General features: G+C 46.3%; 1 protein-coding gene across 5 annotated transcripts in view; it reads left to right on the top strand.

Annotated features, from left to right (window-relative positions):
• ATP10A (ATPase phospholipid transporting 10A (putative)) overlaps nucleotides 1-22,285 on the top strand; it is a 184,216-nt gene that overhangs the window by 157,819 nt on the left and 4,112 nt on the right. For 4 of the 5 annotated variants that reach the window (XM_059879245.1, XM_010816883.4, XM_059879246.1 and 1 more), the window contains 5 exons: nucleotides 830-1,014; nucleotides 10,951-11,260; nucleotides 13,959-14,035; nucleotides 17,733-17,858; nucleotides 21,895-22,095. In XM_059879245.1, the coding sequence (XP_059735228.1) occupies nucleotides 830-1,014; nucleotides 10,951-11,260; nucleotides 13,959-14,035; nucleotides 17,733-17,858; nucleotides 21,895-22,095 (899 nt within the window). The remainder of the gene's footprint in view (nucleotides 1-829; nucleotides 1,015-10,950; nucleotides 11,261-13,958; nucleotides 14,036-17,732; nucleotides 17,859-21,894; nucleotides 22,096-22,285) is intronic. The other variant, XM_015459144.3, reaches the window with a different exon arrangement.

Below are 22,285 nucleotides of genomic sequence, written 5' to 3'. Positions count from 1 at the left end.
TGCCTCCCAAAGGCCGCAGATGCTAGTGCCATTACCCTGGGGATTAGGGCATCAACCTATGGACTTTTAGGAGGGACACAGACATTTCAGTCCATAGCAGCATCCCAGCACAGGGAACAGCATGCATAAAAGAGAAAGGCAAGGCTGACAAGGAGGCCTCAGGCAATGCTGCACTTCTAAAAGAAAGATGGAGACCATCTCACCAAGCTGGAATCAGGAAAACCAGGCTGGCCTAGAGGACACTTTTCTGCACTAAGTGGTGTATTTTTCCTAAAATACTGAGACTTGCGTGGGAAAAATCTGCTCCTTAATTTTTATGTTTGTGGAAAAAGCATATTCAGGATAATGTTGCTTTCAACAAATAATGGGCCTCTGTGGTCTGTTTCAACAGCTAATGGTAAACACTGTTGAGAGCCATCACTGTGGGCTCATTTACCAGAAGCTTTCTGCAGGATGGATAAGCTTGAAAACTTTTCATCCCTCTGGGTATGGTCATTCTCACCATCTCCCCACAAGCTTTATTTCCAAGCTATCTGTAAGTTATAAGTTCACTGCATGTTAGGAAGCCTTGGAGGTGTTCTGTTCAGTGTCCAGAGAATTAATGTTTAGTGCTCCCAGCTGTCCCTATTGTATGGAGTCAAGAGTTGGTGAAGGTACCCCCATATCCTGAATGAGGAATCACCCCAGTGCTTCCAAAGAAGATGGACCTCAGCAGGGTCCAATCTTCAGGGTGGGGCCAGCACCTCTGCTGAGCTGGAGTGTAGTATTCATGCTGGTCAGGGCAGGGGCCCGGAAGCAGGGCCTCACCTACACTGGTACCTTTGAGCAGGTGCCACCGGGATTGAAGACCGCCTGCAGGATGGAGTGCCCGAAACCATTGCTAAACTGCGTCAAGCAGGTCTGCAGATTTGGGTTCTCACCGGCGACAAACAGGAAACGGCCGTTAACATCGCTCATGCCTGCAAACTTCTGGACCATGACGAGGAAGTCATCACCCTGAATGCTGAATCCCAGGTAGGTGGATGTTAGGGAGCCTGCTTTGCCGAGGCAAACCACACACCCCTCTGCCCCAGAGAGGAGCAGGAAGGAATGCCTTCCATTTCTGGCACTTGCTGTGAGGTGGGCCTTTGTTCTTCACCTCTGTTTATACCTGTGTTGTGTTTCTTATTGTCTTGGAAGATGTGGGATTTGCTGGGACTTCTCAGGAACACTTCTGAGCTTTATAATGCAGAGTTCAACCAGCTTTTTCCTGAGCTACTGTCCAGCCAGCAGTATCAGAGTGTCTCATGAGGTCTCATGGAGCGAGGGCAGCTGTCCATTCGGCATTGGCATTCCCAAGACAGCACGTGTTATCTCATTAATGCCCCAGCAGGACTTGGGTTGTCATTCCTCACCTCTTGACTGAAATCCCCCCACGTAGAGGGTGAGTCTCCTCCCACAGGCTCTTCCAGAGTGACTCTTCTTTGGAACATCTTCTCCAAGGGATGAGGAAGTCCAGCCTTTATGGGTCATGCTTTATGGATCATGTAGGTATCACACGTAAGATGTGCCTTATCACAGAGTTTTCACCTTTGTTTTCTCCTAAAAGGTTTATAGTGTAGCATCTCACCTTTAGACACAATCTGTTTTGTGTAGAATTTTGTGTAATGTATGAGGTTTACATCAAACTGTGTTTTTCTGCATGTAGCTGGCCAGTTATTCAGGAACTGTTTGTGGACAGTTTGTCTTTTCTCCACTAAATTGTTAAAAACCTTTGTTAAACCTTTGTTGAAAATCAGTTGCTCCTATTTGTTGTGTGTCTATTTTTAGATTTCTATTATTTTCCATACCTGTATCTATCCCTTCTTCAATACCATACTGTCTTGTGAGTTTTTAAATAAGTCTTAAAATAGGCATTATTTTGTTTAATCTTTAATACAATTTTCTGTTGATGGGCAGGCTGTGTTCCCTCTCTGTTGTTTGACCTGAGGCCAAACTATGGTGGAGGTGATGAAAGATAATAGCTACCTCCTTCAAAAGGCCCCCTGCATGCACTGCTGCACTCAGTGCCCCCATCAACAGAAAATTGGATTAAAGGTTTACTGAGCATGGCCCTGCCCATCACAACAAGACCCAGTTTCCCCCTCAGTCTCTCCCATCAGGAACCTTCCATAAGCCTCTTTTCCTTCTCCATCAGAGGGCAGATTAACCAATCTATTAAAACTATTAAAATAAACTACCAAGCCTTGTCAAACCCAAGGAAACAATGAGAACACTGTGTAGGGCCGCTCAAAATGCGCAGGACATGGTGAAGAGTTCTGACAAAACGTGGTTCAAGGAGAAGGGAATGGCAAACCACTTCAGCATTCTTGCCTTGAGAACCCCATGAACAGTATGAAAAGGCAAAATGATAGGACACTGAAAGATGAACTCCCCAGGTCAGTAGGTGCCCAACATGTTACTACTAGAAATCAGTGGAGAAATAACTCGAGAAAGAATGAAGAGACAGAGCCAAAGCAAAAACAACACCCAATTGTGGATGACTTGTGATGGAAGTAAAGTCCAATGCTATAAAGAGCAGTATTGCATAGGAATCTGGAATGTTAGGTCCATGAAATTGGAAGTGGTCAAACAGGAGATGGCAAGAGTAAACGTCGACATTTTAGGAGTTAGTGAACTAAAATGGACTGTAATGGATGAATGTAACTCAGATGACCATTATATCTACTACTGTGAGCAAGAATCCTTTAGAAGAAATGGAGTATCCATCATAGTCAACGAAAGAGTCCAAAATGCAGTACTTGGATACAGTCTCAAAAATGACAGAATGATCTCTGTTCGTTTCCAAGGCAAACCATTCAATACCACAGTAATCCAAATTTCTGCCCCGACCAGTAATGTTGAAGAAGCTTAAGTTGAATGGTTCTATGAATACCTATAACACCTTATAGAACTAACACCCAAAAAAGATGTCCTTTTCATTATAGGGGACTGGAATGCAAAAGTAGGAAGTCAAGAGCTACCTGGATTAACAGGCAAATTTGGCCTTAAGTACAGAATGAAGCAGGTCAAAAGCTAACAGAGTTTTACCAAGAGAATGCCCTTGTCATAGCAAACACCTTCCAAAAACACAAGAGAAGACTCTACACGTGGACATCACCAGATGGTCAACACTGAAATCAGATTGATTATATTCTCTGCAGCTAAAGATGGAGAAGCTCTATACAGTCAGCAAAAACAAGACCAGGAACTGACTGTGGCTCAGACCATGAACTCCTTATTGCCAAATTCAGACTTAAATTGAAGAAAGTAGGGAAAACCACTAGACCATTCAGGAATGACCTAAAGCAAATCCCTTACAACTGTACAGTGGAAGTGACAAATAGTTTCAAGGGATTAAATCTGATAGTACCTGAAGAACTATGGAAAGAGGTTCGTGACATTGTACAGGAGGCAGTGATCAAGACCATTCCCAAGAAAAAAATGCAAAAGGCAAAATGGTTGTCTGATGAGGCCTTACAAATACCTGAGAAAAGAAGAGAAGCTAAAGACAAGGGAGAAAAGGAAAGATAAACCCATTGGAATTCAGAGTTCCAAAGAATAGCAAGGAGAGAGAAGAAAGCCTTCTTCAGTGATCAGTGCAAAGAAATAGAGGAAAACAACAGACTGGGAAAGACTAGAGATCTCTTCAAGAAAATCAGAGATACCAAGGGAACGTCGGGCATAATAAAGGACAGAAATGGTAGGGATCTAACAGAAGCAGAAGATATTAAGAAGAGGTGGCAAGAATACACAGAAGAACTATACAAAAAAGATCTTCATGACCCAGATAACCACAATGGTGTGATCACTCACCTGGAGCCAGACATCCTGGAATGCAAAGTCAAGTGGGCCTTAGGAAACATCATTGCGAACAAAGCTAGTGGAGGTGATAGAATTCCAGTTGACCTATTTCAAATCCTAAAAGATTTTGCTGTGGAAGTGCTGCACTCAAAATGCCAGCAAATCTGGAAAACTCATCAGTGGCCACAGGACTGGAAAAGGTCAGTTTTCATTCCACTCCCAAAGAAACACAATGCCAAAGAATGCTCAAACTACTGCACAATTTCACTCATTTCACATGATAGCAAAGTAATGCTCAAAATTCTCCAAGCCAGGCTTCAACAGTAGATGAACCAAGAACTTCCATATGTTCAAGCTAGTTTTAGAAAAGGCAGAGGAACCAGAGATCAAATTGCTAACATCCGTTGGATCATTGAAAAAGCAAGAGAATTCCAGAAAGATATCTACTTTTGCTTTATTGACTATGCCAAAGCGTTTGACTGTGTGGACCACAGCAAACTGTGGAAAATTCTGAAAGAGCTGGGAATACCAGGCCACCTGACCTGCCTCCTGAGTAATCTGTATGCAGGTCAGGAAGCAACAGTTAGAACTAGACACAGAGCAACAGACTGGTCCCAAATCGGTAAAGGAGTACATCAAGGCTGTATATTGTCACCCTGCTTATTTAGCTTCTATGCAGAGTACATCATGAGAATTGGTGGGCTGGATGAAGCACAAGCTGGAATCAAGATTGCTGGGAAAAATATCAATAACCTCAGATAGGCAGATGATACCACCCTTATGGCAGAGAGAAGTGAAAGAGGAGGGTGAGAAAGTTGGCTTAAAACTCAACATTCAGAAAACTAAGATCATGGCATCCAGTTCCATCACTTCTTGGTAAATAGATAGGGAAACAGTGGAAACAGTGACAGACTTTATTTGGGGGGCTCCAAAATCACTGTAGATGGTGACTGCAACCATGAAATTAGAAGACACTTGTTCCTTGGAAGAAAAGCTATGACAAACCTAGACAACATATTAAAAAGCAAAGCTTATTACTTTGCCAGCAAAGGTCTGTCTAGTCAAGGCTATGGTTTTTCCAGTAGTCATGTATGGATGTGAGAGTTGGACTGTGAAGAAAGCTGAGTGCTGAAGAATTGATGCTTTTGAACTGTGGTGTTGGAGAAGACTCTTGAGAGTCCCTTGGACTGCAAGGAGATCCAACCAGTCCATCCTAAAGGAGATCAGTCCTGGGTGTTCATTGGAAGGACTGATGTTGAAGCTGAAACTCCAATACTCTGGCCACCTCATGCGAAGAGTTAACAGTTAACTCACTGGAAAAGACCCTGATGCTGGGAAAGATTGAAGGCAGGAGGAGAAGAGGAAGAAATGGTTAGATGGCATCACCTAATCTATGGATATGAGTTTGAGTAAGTTCTGGGAGTTGGCGATGGACAGGGAAACCTGATGTGCTGTAGTCCATGGGGTCACAAAGAGTTGGACACATCTGAGCAATTGAACTGAACTGATTTTGTTTAATTTCCAAGTGTTTGGAGTTTTCCTATTGGCTTTCTGTTATCAATTTCTATTTTATACCTGTTCTGTTGATTTCTGTCCATTCTTGTCATAGAATATGCTTTTTTTTTTTTCAGTTTTTTTAAATTATTTTTTTGATGGATAATTGCTTTACAGAATTTTTCTGTTTTCTGTCAAACCTCAACATGAATCAGCCATAAGTATACATATATCCCCTCCCATTTGAGCCTCCCTCCCATCTCTCTCCCCTCTAGGTTGATACAGAACCCCTGTTTGAGTTTCCTGAGACATACAATAAATTCCTGTTGGTTATCTATTTTACATATGGTAATGTAAGTTTCCATGTTACTCTTTCCATACATTTCACCCTCTCCGCCCCTCTCGCCATGTCCGTAAGTCTGTTGTCTACGTCTGTTTCTCCATTGCTGCCCTGTAAATAGATTCTAACCATTTTTCTAGATTCCATATATGTGCATTAGAATATGATATTTATCTTTCTCTTTCTGACTCACTTCAGTCTGTATAATAGGTTCTGGGTTCATCCACCTCATCAGAACTGACTCAAATGTGTTCTTTTTTATGGCTGAGTAATATTCCACTGTGTAGAATGTGCTTTTTATTCTTTTATATTCATTTTTTAATGACCCAGGGTGTGGTCTTTCTTGGTGAATGTTCATATGCACGTGGAAAGAATGTATGTTCTATAATGTTGTTGGCTGGTGGGTCAATTAACTCCTGTTGAGAGATGGTACTTCTTCTATAATAAGAATTGGAAAACTGCCTTATGCCTCAAATCCAGCCTACTGCCTGTTTTTATGGTGCTGTATTTGAACACAGCCTTCTCTGTGTTTTAATATACAATCTTAGGCTGTGTTCATGCTATAATGGCAGTGTTGAGTAGTTGTCACAGAGACTGAATGACCTGAAAAGCCTGAAATAATTTATTTTGTCCCCAAATGGTCACTCCATATATTTTGATTTCTGTTTGCATAGCATGCTTTGTTTGATCCTTCTGTTTTTAATCTACCTGTAGCATTACATTTGAAATGAAGCATTGTAATGTAATGTGGCATTACATTTGGACAATAGGTCATGTTTTCATATATTCAGACAATTCCTTTTAACTGGTATGCTTAGATCATTTACATTTATTCTAATTATCAATATGTTTGGATGCAAGTCTACTATTTTATCTTTTGTTTTATTATTCTGTTTTTTATTTTTCCATTCCTTTTTCTACCTTCTTTTGAGCTATTTGAACATTTTTTTAGTATTCCATTTTAATTTATCTTATGTTTTGACATCACTTAACTTTTTTAGTGTATTTACTAGGCTTATACTATGCATATTGGAGAAGGAAATGACAACTCACTCCAGTGTTCTTGCCTGGAGAATCCTAGGGACAGGGGAGCCTGGTGGGCTGCCGTCTATGGGGTCGCACAGAGTCAGACACGACTGAAGTGACTTAGCAACAGCAGCAGCATACTATGCGTATGTAAGTTGTCAGTCTACTTCATTCCAATCAGTGGAATGAAGAAATCTTATCACTCCATGTTTCCCTCAACTCTTCCCCCTAATGTAGCTATCTTATATATTACAGTTGCATATATTGAAATCCTCATCAGATGATATATACTTTTTCATTTCAATCTAAAAGCAGATTTTTAAAGACATCAAGAGGAAAAGAATGGTCTGTTATATTTACTTAAGTTAGATTATATTTATTTAAATTATATTTACAATTTTTGCTGCTCTTCTTACATTTCCATTGTTTCAAGTTTCCTTGTGGCACAATTCCCCTTTCCTAGGGGGAACTTCTATTTTTTTAAATTTTATAGTGGGGTACAGCTGATTAATAAACACTGTGATAACTTCAGGTGAACAGCAAAGGGACTTAGCCATACATATACACACATCCATTCTCTCCAAATGCCCCTCCCATCCAAGCTGTCACATAACATTGCACAGAGGTCCATGTGCTATACAATAGGTCCTTGTTGGTTATCCATTTTAAATACAGCAGTGTGTATAAGCCTATCCCAAACTCCCGAACTTCATCTGTTTTTTAGAGTAGGTCCACTGCTGGCAGATGCTCCTGCTTTTCTTCATCAGAGAATGTCTTATTTCACCACGGTACCCAGTGAGAAATCAGCAGTCATTTGAATCATAGCTAGTGAAGCATTATCTGGCTGCTTTCCAGTGTTTTTCTTTAGTTTTAGGCAGCTTCATTATGATATGTTTGGGCATCGATTTCTTTTGATTTATACTCTGGTATTTGCTAAGCTTCTTGAATCTTTGGGGCTGTGTCTCTCACCAGATTTGTTAAGTTTTCAGCCATTATTTCTTCAAACACTTTTTCTGCAGTGCACTTTCTCCTCTTCTTCTCAAAGACTGATGACATGTCTTTTGATATTTTCTCAAGGGTCCCACAGGCACTCTTCAGTTTTTAATTTTTTTTCTCTCGTTCAAATTGGATAATTTCTCTTGTCTTTGAGGTCACTGGCTTTTGTTTCTGTTATTTCTATTCTGCCATTGAGCTCACTCAGTGGGTTTTTTTAATAAACTTTTTATATAGAATGGTTTTAAATTTACCAAAAGAATTGTGAAGATAGTACTGTTTCACCTACACCTAATTTTGCCTATTATTAACATCTTTGCAATTAATAAATGGAGATTGGTATACAGTTGCTACTAAAGTCTGTGCTGTATTCAGATTGTCTTAATCTTCATCTTATTGTCCTTTTTATTTTCCAGAATCTCATTCGGGACCTACATTACATTTAGTTGCCATGTCTCCTCAGGTTCTTACTGGCTACAATAGTTTCTCAGGCTTTCTTCTGGATGACCTTGACAGTTTTGAGGATAGATACAGTTAGATGTTTTGTAGAATGTCTTATATGGGGAATTGTCTGATGTCTCTCTCTTGATTAAAGTTACGAGCTTTGGGGAAGAAGACCACAGACAAAAGGTCATTTTCTTCATTTCGTCACATCATGTCAAGAGCATATTCTATCAACATGGCGTATTACTGTGGATGTTAATTTTGTCTGGTTTTTTCCACCATAAGCCAATTCTTTTCACCCATTTCACACTGTCCTCTTTGAAAGAAAGTCATTGTGCATATTCCCACTTACAGAATGTGAGGTTATAATACCCCTCCTTGAGCACAGAGAAATTACATAAATTATTTATGTAATCCAATGATGGATACATAAGTGGAATCCAGTGAGCTTTACATTTTGATTAATGTGTTTTGGGGGTTCTGAAATTTGTATTTAATTATTCTTTACATCTTACCTTTTTTGCTGAGACTTTCTATTCATTTCTAGAATTATTTCTTACTTCTTGGAATCCTTTTTAATGACTGTTTCACAGTCTCTTTCAGATAATTCCAGTATATGTGTCATCTTGGCATTGACTTCAGTAGATTTTCTTTTTCCACAGCACTGAGAATTTCCTAGCTCTTTATCTGCTGATAAATTTGGAGTTGCATTGTGGGTATTTTAAATGGCACTCTGAAAGTAAAAGCGACAGTTGCTCAGTCGTGTCTGACTCTTTGCAACGCCATGGACTATACAGTCCGTGGAATTCTCCAGGCCAGAATACTGGAGTGGGTAGCCTTTCCCTTCTCCAGGGGATCTTCCCAACCCAGTAATTAAACCGGGGTCTCCTGCATTTCAGGCAGATTCTTTACCAGCTGAGCCACAAGAGAAGCCCAAGAATACTGGAGTGGGTAGCCTATCCCTTCTCCAGGGGATCTTTCTAACCCAGGAATCGAACAGGGATCTCCTGCATTGCAGGCGGATTCTTTATCAACTGAGCTATCATGGAAGCCCCAGATGGCCCTCTGGTCACTTTAAATTCTATGGAGAATGTGTATTTTTTTAAGGCCGGTAATCAGTCTTCTTGGGTGCAGGCTGCAGGCTCCAAACAGCCTGGGGGTGTTGGGTTCAGTGTCGCTTTTGTTTAGCCTTTGCCAAGCTGTTAGAATCTGTCTCATATTTTTGCCCAGCTCCTGACTCCTAACAATGTTCCACTACTTTCTGATTCTCTGGGACTCCCTCTGGCTGAAAGGCGAGTGTTTGAGTTGCCTTGATCTGCTTTGTGTCTCAGCACTGACTTCCGGGGCCAAGGTGGTGGTCGGACAGACAGAAGGAGGGCAGCGGCCGCCTTGCCGCCGGGGCCGCAGTTGGTCTGAGAAGAGGGAAGCCTCCTTTAGTCCCCAGCGACAGGCAGCCCTGCCACTGTTGCTGTTCCTGCTGCTGCCCTGGAGCAGAGTCGCCTGGCGCTGCGTTCAAGAGAATCGAGGAAAATAAATAAAAATGGGGTTTCCTCCCTCTGCCCTGAGCACGGAAAGTTCTCTTTTCTGGTTTTCAAGCCAGAAGTAGAGGTCTTCTCCTCGCACTGGAGCTTTCTTGTCCCGCTTCCAGCTTCTGTCCAGACGTCCGCGTGCTTAGAGTACCGGTCTCCTTCCCCAGCCTGACCGCTGCCGTTTACTCTGAGTCCTCAGCGCCACTCGGTGACTCTGTCCGGGTGCCACCGCGGGCTTCCGGGGTGGGGGCAGGATCCGCTTGTTCCGTTCTGCCTTGCCAGGGCTTTGTGCTAGGACCTGAGCGTCCGGATTGGTCTTGCTGTGGGGACCCGCCTTCTCCGTAAAGCCTTCCCGGGCACCACCAACCCCCCAGCCCCACCCTAGAGCAAGGCTCCCCCTGCCCCGTATCCGGCACACTGTGCATTCTGCTCAGTGACTTGCTGTGGTCATGGGGTTATGCGTGTGTCCCGCACAGTGACTTGCTGTGGTCGTGGGGTTATGTGTGTGTCCCGCTTCTTGGCCCATCACCCAAAGTCAATGGCTGCATCTTTTCAGGCTTCTGTTCTGCGTCTCGCCCACTTTTCTCAATATAAAGCGTGCTCAGTAAGTGCTTATCGGAAACACCTGATTCCCACAGTGCCATGTGTGAAGCTGCTCACTAACCTGGGTCTCTCTGTCCATGGAGGAGCAGGAACCAGTGGAGTTCCTGGAGTTTATTCATTCTTAAAAACACTTGTCCCTCCCATGCCTCTGTGCCCTGACCCTGCAGTCTCCCCAGGAAGTTTCCCTATCCTTTCTGGGATTCAGATACAGCTTTGGAAGGGCACTGCCAATTCAAAGCCTCAGAAATTAGGCTTTTTTTCCCCTGGTTAACTGGAGAGCTTAAAGGGACTCTGATTACACTTCTTTTGAAGCTAATCACAGCAGAAGCTCTTCTTGGTAGCTCACTAGAAAACAAGAAGTTCTGAGTAAGGGCCTCTGAGGACCGTGGGGAAGTGCCTGGAAAGCTCCCATGGCCTGACCAGCTAGCAGTTCCACCACAGTCTGGCTAGGCCTCCCAAAGTGAAGATTCTCTGTGCTTAGCTCTACGCGGTATAATGGAATCAAGTAGAATCCTAATAGGAACCCTAAACCCACCCAGACTCTTTCATGCTGAAAGTCGACCACTTCCTCTGACTTTCCAGGTGCAGGAGGGTGCCCTTCTGGGCCAGGACTGCAGCCTGGGTCCCGGCAGAGTCTCAGATGTGTCGCTGGGGTGATATGGATGAGTGACCCGTGCGTTCCTCTTCTGTCCACTTCAGGAGGCGTGCGAGGCCCTGCTGGACCAGTGCCTGCGCTATGTGCAGTCCCGCAGCCCCCAGAGGACCGCTGGCAGCCTCAGCGTGGGCTTCGCCCCTCTATGTCCACCCTCCGAAGCCACTGCCTCTGGCCCCAGCCTCGTGATCGATGGGAGAAGTCTGGCCTACGCCCTCCAGAAGAACCTGGAGGACAAATTCCTCTTCCTTGCTAAGCAGTGCCGGTCTGTCCTTTGCTGTCGCTCAACCCCCCTGCAGAAGAGCATGGTGGTGAAACTGGTCAGGAGCAAGCTCAAGGCCATGACCCTGGCCATAGGCAAGTATCCAGGCCGGACAGCCTCCTCCTGTGCAGCTGCCTCCTCTTGAAGCATCTTGAATTTCCTACCCCTTCCATACTATACTCTAGGGTGGGAAAACGCTTTCTTTCTCTTTTTCCTATTTATAAAATCACACTCTGTGCAATAAAATTGGCAGTCTGTTCCAAATATAAAGCTTGGATTTGAAAGCCACAAAATACACTAGCAACAGATATAGCTACATATTATGAAGTCAGTAATTCAGTGTCAAATTAAAAAGTTAGAGCTTCTTACTGTCTCCGGGGAGACAGGAGAGTCCTGTCCTGTGGCTTTGGCCTCAGCAGAGGCCTGCACTCTAAGCCTGACCCCAGGCCAACTTAGGAAGAAGGCCCTTTGTAGGTGCTTCTGATGGCCATGAGCCACCTGGGGTCCAACTTCATCACGCTTCAGGACCCAGAGACTCCATGGTGATCGGAATTCCCATCACTTCTTGTCTGCTGAACTTTGCTTCAAGTGTTAGTCACTCAGTTGTGTCCGACTCTTTGTGACCACATGGACTACAGCCCGCCAGTGGACAGGCTCCTCTGTCAATGGGATTCTCCAGGCAAGAGTACTGGAGTGGGTTGTCATTTCCTTCTCCAGGGGATCTTCCCCACCCAGGCATCGAACCCAGGTCTCCTGCATTGTCAGCGTGATTCTTTACCATCTGAGCCACCTGGGAGATGATTTTGTTTCAAGACCAGCATCTAATTTTAAAACATTCCTCCTAAGCTCTGAATAGTTGCTGAATTTTGCATCATTTCCTTAAGGACTGTGTGTCTGATGGTGGCTTTTCCTTGCAGACTGCTGGCCTGGCAAGCCTCCTAGGCTCCTCTCCAGTCTGCACCCGCACCCACCTGTCTCCTCACCCACTCTGATTGAAGTCCAATCTCCAGGGAGGTTCAGGGACGTGGCAGCCCCACCTGCTGGGGAGAGCTGGGAGAGACTGCAGGTAGCCTAGGAAAAGGGGTGGTCCCCAGGATTCCCCGATATCAAATAGTTTGGTCTTCCTGCATATAGAATGCACACCTAAATGAGAGCTTGCTCTGAAATAAAGCTTCTTCACCAATCAGTATTAATTACCATATTTTCTACAGGAGGTCTGTGGTAGCCCCCCACCCTTGGTGATGTAGGAATTGCCACCCTGTCACCTCATCAGGATAGTTGAGGCTGGTGATGGCCTTAGCATGGTTGTCATGGAGATGGACCTGCACATCCCCAGGGCATGGTAACTGCTGAGGGGGGTGAGGTGTGTTCACCCACAGCCACTTGGTTCCAGCTGAGATAAGACAGGCAGATCTTCTAGGATGGCCCCTCTTCAGGGAGGCTGTGCCAGGACCACCTTTGCCCTCATGTGCCCAGACAGGCCTTTACGTCTCTCTGAGCAGGTGTTTGGAGGCAAAAGCTGAGGAGTTTGAGTCTGGTTCTGCGCCCTCACCGGTAACTTTGCTCTTCTGTGCTCCAGCCTTAACTGTAACATGAGGTCAGCATCCCCCAGTGGGCCGGGTGTGAGACCCTGAACATGATACAGCACATTCTCACTGCCTGGTCAGGGCCTGGCTCACTCAGCCACCACATCACTGGTGTGTGACATTCACTTAGGAAACTGGGAAAAGAAAAAGGCTGGTTAGAAAGAAAAAACAAAACAGAATCTCAAAAGGGAAAGGAAAGGTAAAGACCCATCAATTTTTAGTTTATTTCTTTCTATGAGTTAAGGCATGAATATGACCTAGACCTGGATATCTAGCAATTAATAATCCCGAGAGCATCATTGCCCACACATCTCATTTTAAATGGGACATTCTGGGAAGAGCTGCAGAGGTTATTGCTTCACAGAATTTCAGTTGGGCAAATACTGATTCTCCAGGTTGGGCCCTGTGCAGTAAAGAACAGAGGAAACACAGAGGAAAGACATCCATCTGAGTCACTCTGACTTTATATACCTATACTTCTTAAGTGTTTGAAATGGGGGAGGTATTCTGTGATGTGGGCCCTTCTGCCACCCTGTTCCAAGAACAGTCACTCTCACTGAATGATAATGACTTTAAGTCTCCGGTTGTCTTTCCCCAAAGATGTTAAGAGCTCTGACCCTGTGCTCCTACACACTTTCTATCAGCAATTTGACTAAATACATAGATGGTCTCGTTAATTACATGCTCAGAGAGCCCAAGGGTGGGCACAGTAACTAACAAGCTAGCCAGACTTGAGTGTGCAAACAGAGTTCCACAGTTGCTGGGCAGAATTTAACCTCCTTTATGCAGTTTAGAAAACCACTCACAGGAGTATGAATAGAAGTAGCCTTGACTGCCGTGTGACAAAGCCTAGAGTGGGTCAGGAAGTAACAGTGAAGGTGGTGATCCTATTTTGTGCTAGATGCCCCGTGAAGGGCTCTACTGGTGTCTGAGCCAGTAGCTTGGAACGTGTCCTAACTGGAAAGGGGCGCTGGCTGCTGCTTTCTCAGATTCTTCCTGGTGTGACTGGTGGGTCCAAGCCTCCCACCAGGTTTGCTCTGACTGCATAACCCAGCTCCCCTGGGGCAGGGGCTGCACTGCCTCTTCCTCAGTCCTCCCTAGGACCCTCCACAGTTCGCAGCTCACACCAGAGTCCCGGGAAGATCCACCAAGCCTGTTTAATCATGTACATCTCAGCTCACGATTCTCCCTGCCTGTGCTGTTCTAGGAGACGGAGCCAATGACGTCAGCATGATCCAGGTGGCAGACGTGGGCGTGGGAATTTCAGGCCAGGAGGGCATGCAGGTAAGGACAGGGGGCTGTCCTGGGCAACCAAAGGGCTCCCACTGGGAGCCGCGCTGGCCTCCCTGTGAGCCGTCCTGCAGAGCTGAAGGCTTGGATCTTAGTACAGCTGGTGCTCGCCTGCTGCTAAGCCGGCAGTAGACCAGGTGGCACGTGGCTCTTCATGTTAGTGAAGCCGTGCAGTGAATATGCCTGTCAGTCTGTTTCTGTGGAAAGGTGGCCTGTAGTGGATCGTCTCTGCAAGGCACTTTTTATTGCTCCTGAACATCAGTGTTACCATGGGCTTTACCATAGGACTGTTGTGTCTTGGTGTCACCATGAAGATGGAGGAAAGCCGTCCTCACTCATGTGAAAATTCATCTCTGTGTTTCTCATTTGCCATTGTGTTGGTTCTCCTCACGTGATCCAGATGATGAATAAATGGGTTCATTATAAATGTACTTCTTTGGGATGTAGCAGTTCTACATTTGATTAAGTTTGAATCACAGTATTTTTAACTTGGTGGAAACTTTTGGGAACAGTCTATCCAGTTGTCTTCTTTTAAAAATCAAGACGTTGTTCACTCTTTGGTCATCAGTTGTTCATTGATGTATTCACCCTGTAACTAGCTTTTGAGCACACATATGTGCCATGCTTGTGCAGGTTCATTGATTTTCTCACTTGACACTGAAATCACAGTTTGCTGGAAATTCCTGAGCTAGAAGCACAGTTGCTCCATCCTGGGCTCCTCCTCAGCACATAACTCTCCTGCGTCTCGTCTGACCTGGGTTATGTTACTATACATGTTTTCTTCCTCCATAAAACTGAAAATGGAACCCAGTTGGGACTCATCCTTGCCCCTCCTCCCAGTGACATCACATGCCGCCACTGCTGGTAAGTCGCTTCAGTTGTGTCCAACTCTTTGCAAGCCCATAGACGGCAGCCCACCAGGCTCCCCCATCCCTGGGATTCTCCAGGCAAGAACACTGGAGTGGGTTGCCGTTTCCTTCTCCAATGCATGAAAGTGAAAAGTGAAAGTGAAGTTGCTCAGTCGTGTCCGACTCCTAGCAACCTCATGGACTGCAGCCTACAAGGCTCCTCTGTCCATGAGATTTTCCAGTCAAGAGTACTGGAATGCGTTGTCGTTGCCTTCTCTGTGACATCACATGGGGGAGCTCAAAAATGTCTATTGAATGAATGAGAAAAATAGTTAATTCCATCTGATTTTTTCAGCATGGCCTCCTTTGCACTCATTTCCTAGGATGAAAACCTACCCAGGGCAGTGCTTGTAAACCACACGTGCAGAGAAATGCAGCCAGTCCACTTTGTATCAGGGTCTCTAAGATTGAGCATGCTGGTGAGGAAGGGCATGAGCTGTATCCACTGGAGGGCCTCAGGGCAGGAGCTAGAGGATTCAGTGAGCCATGAAGGAGGTGTGGGGATCAGCCAGACTGTAGGGGATCTTACTGAGACTTAGCTTTGAGTGGACATGACTTGTATTTACTTGAAGCTCCAGTACTGTTGCCCGGAAAATCCCATGGATGGAGGAGCCAGGGAGGCTGCAGTCCATGGGGTCGCTAAGAGTCGGACACGACTAAGGGACTTCACTTTCACTTTTCACTTCCATGCATTGGAGAAGGAAATGGCAACCCATTCCAGTGTTCTTGCCTGGAGAATCCCATGGACGGAAAAGCCTGGTAGGCTGCAGTCCATGGGGTCGCACAGAGTCCGACATGACTGAAGCGACTTAGCAGCAGCAGCAGCAGCATACTTCTTTATTGAGGGCGCATCATGTAAAGTGATGGTAAGACTCGACATGTTCTCCTACTGTTCTAAGGGCTCAGGTTCCCCAGGGAATGTGGCCCCGCTTGCTTGTTAGTCAGTCCAGTAAGCAAGGGGACGTTGTGCGGAGCTCCCTGGAAGACACACTGTGTGGGGCGCTGTGGCTGTAGGGACCCGAGGAGTCCAAGCTGAGTGTCTGAGGTAAAGTGATGGTAGTTGTAGCTCCCCAGCTCAGCCAGGGTGAAAAAGGTGTCCCAGGCAGGGGAACAGAAAGGACAAAAGAAATTCTGTGGCTCTCATACACCCAGTCTTTGAGGAGTCATCTGGTCAACCATGTTTGTTGAGCACTCCATGGGTGCTGACTGGGAACCAGGGCTGTGGGTGATCACAGCGTCTACCATGCAGGGTCTCATGGAATATTCAGAAAGATCAGAAAGGGAAGATAGAAAAGTATTCTAACTTACACCAGGGGTCATAATTGAGTTGTTGTGAGTGCTGTGAAAGAGCAACATGAGTTTCCCTGCTGAGGATGTGATGGGAGGCTCTGCACAGCTGGGAACACTGGAGAGGCCACTGTGATTGGGGGAGCGAGTGGTGTGTTCAGGGTGTGGAGGCGGGAAGCTGGGCCGCAGGGTGGAGGAAAGGCCAGCGGGGCCTGGAAGGAGGGGCATACCTGCGGTTCTCAAGGTCAGGGCTGCTTCCCAAACACCCCCGGGGCTTCTCCTTAACTCTGACTCAACATTAACCCTTCAGTGTTAGGATATTGAAGACAGGGACCACATGTGACGGTATCTGTCTCCAAGTCTGTGTCTGGCAACTGGAGGGTCTTAATACATGATTTTTGAGAGGATGAATTGTGGAATAAATGAAGGAAGAGCAGATGCACAAAACCCTTAAGGCTCCCACATGTTGACAGGAAGAGGGGTAAAGATACTGTTTGCTTTCAGATCCTTACTTTTGGGTTCAGAAAGAAGACATTCTAAGGCTTCATTTTTTCCTGTCATGTGTAATGATGTTTCTCTGTTTCGCAAATGGGACAGTATCATCACCTGCTCTTTTCTAAGTGATATTTAAGGGAAGCCTGTAAAATTTGAAAAGCAGACTTAAATGTTTGTGTGGAATAACCTTCAAAGATAAGCAAAAATGTATCTTTGACATTTTTGTGGATTTTTCCCCAAAGTAATAAAATTCATTCCCAAATAATGATGTATTCCAAGTTATTTTGGACACAGACATTGTCATTAGGATGGCACTGTCTGGCTCAGTTAGTTTAATTGTATAGAATGTGGTGTTCAGTGAGGTAAAGGCAAGCCTCCTCCCCTGGGCTCTTTCCTGTCTGCAGAGGAAGCCTGCCGTCCATCCCACTGTCCTTTTAGACCATGTCCAGTGCCCTACAGTGGGAATCCTGAGACTGGGCTGATTGGCAGGCAGGGCAGCCATGGACCTGGCCTTGCTCATCACCCGTGGCTCTTGGGGAGAATGACCCAGAGGACACCTTGCAGGACAGCTGTCTGTCTGTCCCTGAGGCATACCTTAGGGGCAGCTTTGGTTCATCTTTGGGTTGGGATCCTAATATGATTTAGATGAATAAAACATCAGAGAGTGGAAAAAGCAGGGAAATTTCATACATCTCCACATTTTTTTTTAATTTGCTTAAAAAAAAAAAAAAAAACATGGGAAAGAAAAAGCAAAACTTTACAAATCCATCAGTTACATATATTTGAAATCTTAAATATGTCCTCTAGAGCAGTATCCCTAAACTACAGTGTAGTCGGTATTGGATTTTTCTTAAATGCAAGCGTTCATCCTGGAGACAGTGGTAACAGCCAGCTCAGACTGGATTTCTGCATCCCCATTGCGCCTTGTGTTTGGGGGGAGTTAAGATGGACCTCAGGCGCAGTGAAGCAGCAGCAACAACTGGCACTCTCTCCCTCTCAAGGCAGTGATGGCCAGCGACTTCGCGGTGCCCAAGTTCCGATACCTCGAGAGGCTCTTGATCGTTCACGGACATTGGTGCTATTCCCGGCTTGCCAACATGGTGCTGTACTTCTTCTACAAAAACACAGTATGTATTTGATGCCAGTGTCGAGGATTTTTGATGTGAAATCCATGAGATTCACAGGACTGTTAACTGAACGTGGTCTGCAGGCCATCCCACAGCCTCCCGTTGGTTCCACCCCACTTGGCTTCTGTGGATTTTTCCCAGGCCTGGTCTGCCTTTGCACCCTCAGTCTCAGAAGTCTTAACTCACTTGCTGCTCTGAGCATGGAAGCAGGTAGATCCAAGGAGGAAGTCCACTTGCAGCTTTATAATAAGTAGAGTGACCGTGGGGTCCGGGGGTTTGCATGAAGTCCTCAGTCAGTGAGTGATCGAGGCTCCTTTCTGCCTCCACCCAGCCAACTCCAGTTTCCAGGCCCTTTACTGCTCTGTCCCTGTCTCTCTCAGGAATGGTCTCCTGAGGTGCCCACAGACAGGATGCTCTGATCGGTGCCCTCTCAAAGCACATGGGCTCATCTGATGAGTGGAAGTGTGGTTGGCAGTCCTGGGTCAGCATGAGAGGACTCAGCTGGGCTGTGACCCTGATGATAAGCAGGCTGTTGAGATTGCCTACTGTCTTCGAGAAGCCTTTCCTCATCCCTCTGGCCGCCATGAGTGTACATATGCCTATGGCTACATCGTTGCTTCTGTGTTCATTCATCAACCACAGGCGTCAACATGTTTTACCATAGTTTCCTATTCAGGAAACTTCCGCACTAGACACTGACACTCCTCTACAACTCTGCTACACTCTACTACACACCGAGCCCGCTGCACCATCTCAATAAATACATAAATAAAATACTTTTGCTTATAAATCTAGGATTACAGAACCAGTCAATGAGGTAGTGAAATGGTAAAAATTTTATTGTGAGCTAAACTGATTTCATAGCAGTTTGTTTATTCAGATACAAATGGACTTTGATATAGCAATTATGACATTGAAGCTTTGGGCCCAGATTTAATGAAGTAGAAATAAATGGCAAAAATCAGGCCCACCCTGGGCCAGCAAGAGGGGGCTGCCACCCTCTGTGCTGGCAGGTAGATGCCCCTCAGGCCCACTCATTCTGTATTTGACCTTTCAGGCTGTGCGCAGACCTCTTTGGCTCAGGACAGTTCTGTTTCTTCAGGGACTCTGATTCAGGGCCCTGGTCTATTTCCTGCTGACCCTAATATTTAATTCTTAGTTCCTTCACTACTGTGTCCTTGGCAGACAGCTGTGTGGCAGCAATAGCCTCCAGGATGGACCACATGGCCATCTTAGGACCCTACCCTACTTGTGAGGTATAGACACTCTGCTGAGAACTTGCTGGATTGCTGCTTGTCCCTCTTGCCTCTGATACGAGGCAAGGAGACAAAGTAAGTAAACTCTTGGGGTAGCTGACTCTTCAGAGTAGTCCTGTAGATCTGCCCTGCTGGATCCATAGCTCCAAAGTCAAGAGCATGTCTAATTTTATAGGTTAGGTCCTGGAAATTAATTCAGATTGGGTTCTGCCTGGGACACAGTCCATGCAGGGCTGTGCTGTGCTGTGCTATGCTGTCCCTGACCTCATCAGATCCCCTTGCTACTGACTCCCTGGCATTGCCTCCCCAGCACCTACCCCTCCTCGCACAGAGTTGCAAACCGAGAGGCTCCCAGCCCCCGAAGGTGTAGGTGGTGCTTTGAGTAAAGGTGAGTGGGGCTGGGCAGGCTGGAATCCCAGCCCCGTTTCTCTCAGTCATTAGCTGTGCAATCTGGAGCAAGTTATTTGCCTCCTTTGGATTTTGTTTTTTTTTTTTATCTGAAAACAAAACAGAACATAGGAATTGAACTCTGCTCTCTGTAATTCCTAACAAAAACTTCTCAGACTGAGGAGGAGGCATTCAATATTTCAGTTGCAGAAGAGACCCAGAGTGGCTACCGGAATGGACAGTGCCTCCTGTCTGCTGCAGCGAATCTGCCCTCTGGAAGGGGGCAAGGAAGGAGATACTAAGTCACCTCAGTCGTGTCCGACTCTGTGCGACCCCATAGACGGCAGCCCACCAGGCTCCCCCGTCCCTGGGATTCTCCAGGCAAGAACACTGGAGTGGGCTGCCATTTCCTTCTCCAATGCATGAAAGTGAAAAGTGAAAGTGAAGTCACTCAGTCGTGTCTGACTCTTAGTGACCCCATGAATTGCAGCCTAACAGGCTCCTCCATCCATGGGATTTTCCAAGCAAGAGTACTGGAGTGGGGTGCCATTGCCTTCTCCGAAGGAAGGAGAAGGGGCCTCTTTTTATTCTGTGTCAGATTCAAGGCCTCTGTGAACAGGCACTTAATCTACTTGAGAAGTTCAGAAATAATCACTCTGCCTCCCAAATTGAGAAATTCATTTATTTTCAGAATAAGTTCGCCTGCCTTCCAGTAAGGAGTAGAGAAGGAAAGTTTCCATAGTAACAGTGGTTTGAGAAGGCTTTGGGTACTACATAAAAAAAAAAAAATCTCAATTATCTAAGTACTTTTTCTCCTCTTTGACTCCACTTGCTTACTGATGAGTCACTAGGCTGCACCTGAGGAGATAGACAAGCCATAAGCAAGTGTGGGTATGAAAAAAGGAAGAAAGTTAGTGAAGAAGCCAAGTTTGTCAATTTTCAGGGTGGAGGGGAAGAGTTGCATTAGGGCAAAGACTGAAACAAGGTTTGGAAGATCTGGGTCACTAGAGGTGTTACCAGTGTAGACTTTTTTTTCCTGATCATTGGAACAAGCCATTTTTTAGGTCAAGAAACGTCTCTGAGATCTAGCTCAAAGAGGTTAAGTGACTGCCTCAAGGTCAGAAATGTGCACAGCAGCAGCTCCAGAACCCACCCCAAGGCCACTGTCTGCGGTGTCCAGCAGAGAATTTTCTTCCAGCGTGGCTCCTCCAGGCCAAGACCCTCGAGTGGTTGATCAAGATGGGTTTGTTACTCATTCAGTGACCACTGTCCAGTCATTTGACACCTTGGACCTTAGTTTCCTTTCCTGTAAATGGGGTGAGCACGCCGGCCCTGCTTGAGCCTCAGACGAAGGAAATAGCTGTTCTCCTGACAGTAGCAACCACAGATGACGCTGATGAGCATCTCAGCATGTAGGGAGCTCTTGTGAGTGCTTCAAGGTGCGTTAGTCATTAATTCTCACCACAGCCCACAGCTGAGTACCGCTGGTGTGCCCGTGTCGTGGACAAGGTCACTGAGGCAGAACGGCTAAATTATCTGTGCCAGCTTGCATAGCTAGTAAGTGTCAGAATGCCTTGCAGTCGCTAAGCTGCCAGCGCCACCGCCCCCCCCATGTAGTATCAGGATGTTCAGTAACAGTGGGAAGAGGCTCACCCAGGTCCTCACGCTGGGCATGGGAGGAGGTTCCTCCACCTCTCTGGACCTTGCTTTCCTGTTTGGGATAGCCGTAGGGACCAGCAGGAATGCCTGTAGCTCACCCTGACGGCAGAGTACCCGGCAGAGGCCAGGGCTCAGTCAAAGTCGCGATTACCACCCTGCTTGTGTGTGCCTCCTCCCCTCCACTGAAGTCAGTAACTGTACACTGTCCTCATTAAAGAGAGGAAGGCAGCATCCAGGGTGTGGTCCCAGAGGAGCACAGGGAAAGAAGCCTGGCAGTGGGTGATGTACCCGGCTGGCCCTCTTGACGTGAGCCACCCTAGACTCTGCCAGAGCTTTATTTTGTTTTCTTATGATCTGTGGCCTTTTGACCACAAGACGGCATCCCTCCGAGGGCTATTGGTGGGAATCCCCAGCTGCTGTTGCTGCCCTTTGGATGCTGGAGGGATGCAGGGGGGAGGGAGAGACAGGGCACCAAGGTGAGAGCCGTTTCTGGAGACAGTCTCCGAGCACAGATTCAGTCTTTCCAGCCAGACTCGGTGAGCCTCTTGGCCACCTGGGACAGGAGTCCACGGGATGGCTCTCAGTCCCCTGGGATGGCAGTCAAGGGAGTCCGCCGGGCGGCTTTTGGTTGCCTGGGATGGGAATCACGGGAGCCCAAGGGCAGCTCTTGGGCCCCTGGGATGGGAGTCCGCGGGCAGATGAGAATTGCCATCCCACCCTTCCTTTGACCACAGATGTTCGTCGGCCTCCTGTTCTGGTTCCAGTTCTACTGTGGCTTCTCTGCATCTGCCATGATTGATCAGTGGTACCTGATATTCTTTAACCTGCTCTTCTCGTCACTCCCCCAGCTCGTGACTGGGGTGCTGGACAAGGATGTGCCAGCCGATGTGCTGCTTGCCGAGCCGCAGCTCTACCGGAGCGGCCAGAACATGGAGGTGAGCCCCGGCCCGCGCCGCCCTTTCCGTGGACACCCTGGGCAGACAGAGCAGGGGAGATACCGTATGAGATCACTCAGGTGTGGAATCCACTTCTTAAAAATGATACAAATGCACTTATTTACAAAACAGATTCACTGGTTTTGAAAACAAACTTTTGTTACCGAAGGAGAAATACGGCATGGAGGGG

Source organism: Bos taurus, chromosome 21 (genome assembly GCF_002263795.3).
Source record: "Bos taurus isolate L1 Dominette 01449 registration number 42190680 breed Hereford chromosome 21, ARS-UCD2.0, whole genome shotgun sequence".
Classification (NCBI taxonomy): domain Eukaryota; kingdom Metazoa; phylum Chordata; class Mammalia; order Artiodactyla; family Bovidae; genus Bos; species Bos taurus.
Note: the sequence above shows the minus strand (reverse complement) of the source record. Positions and strands in the feature narration are given on the sequence as shown.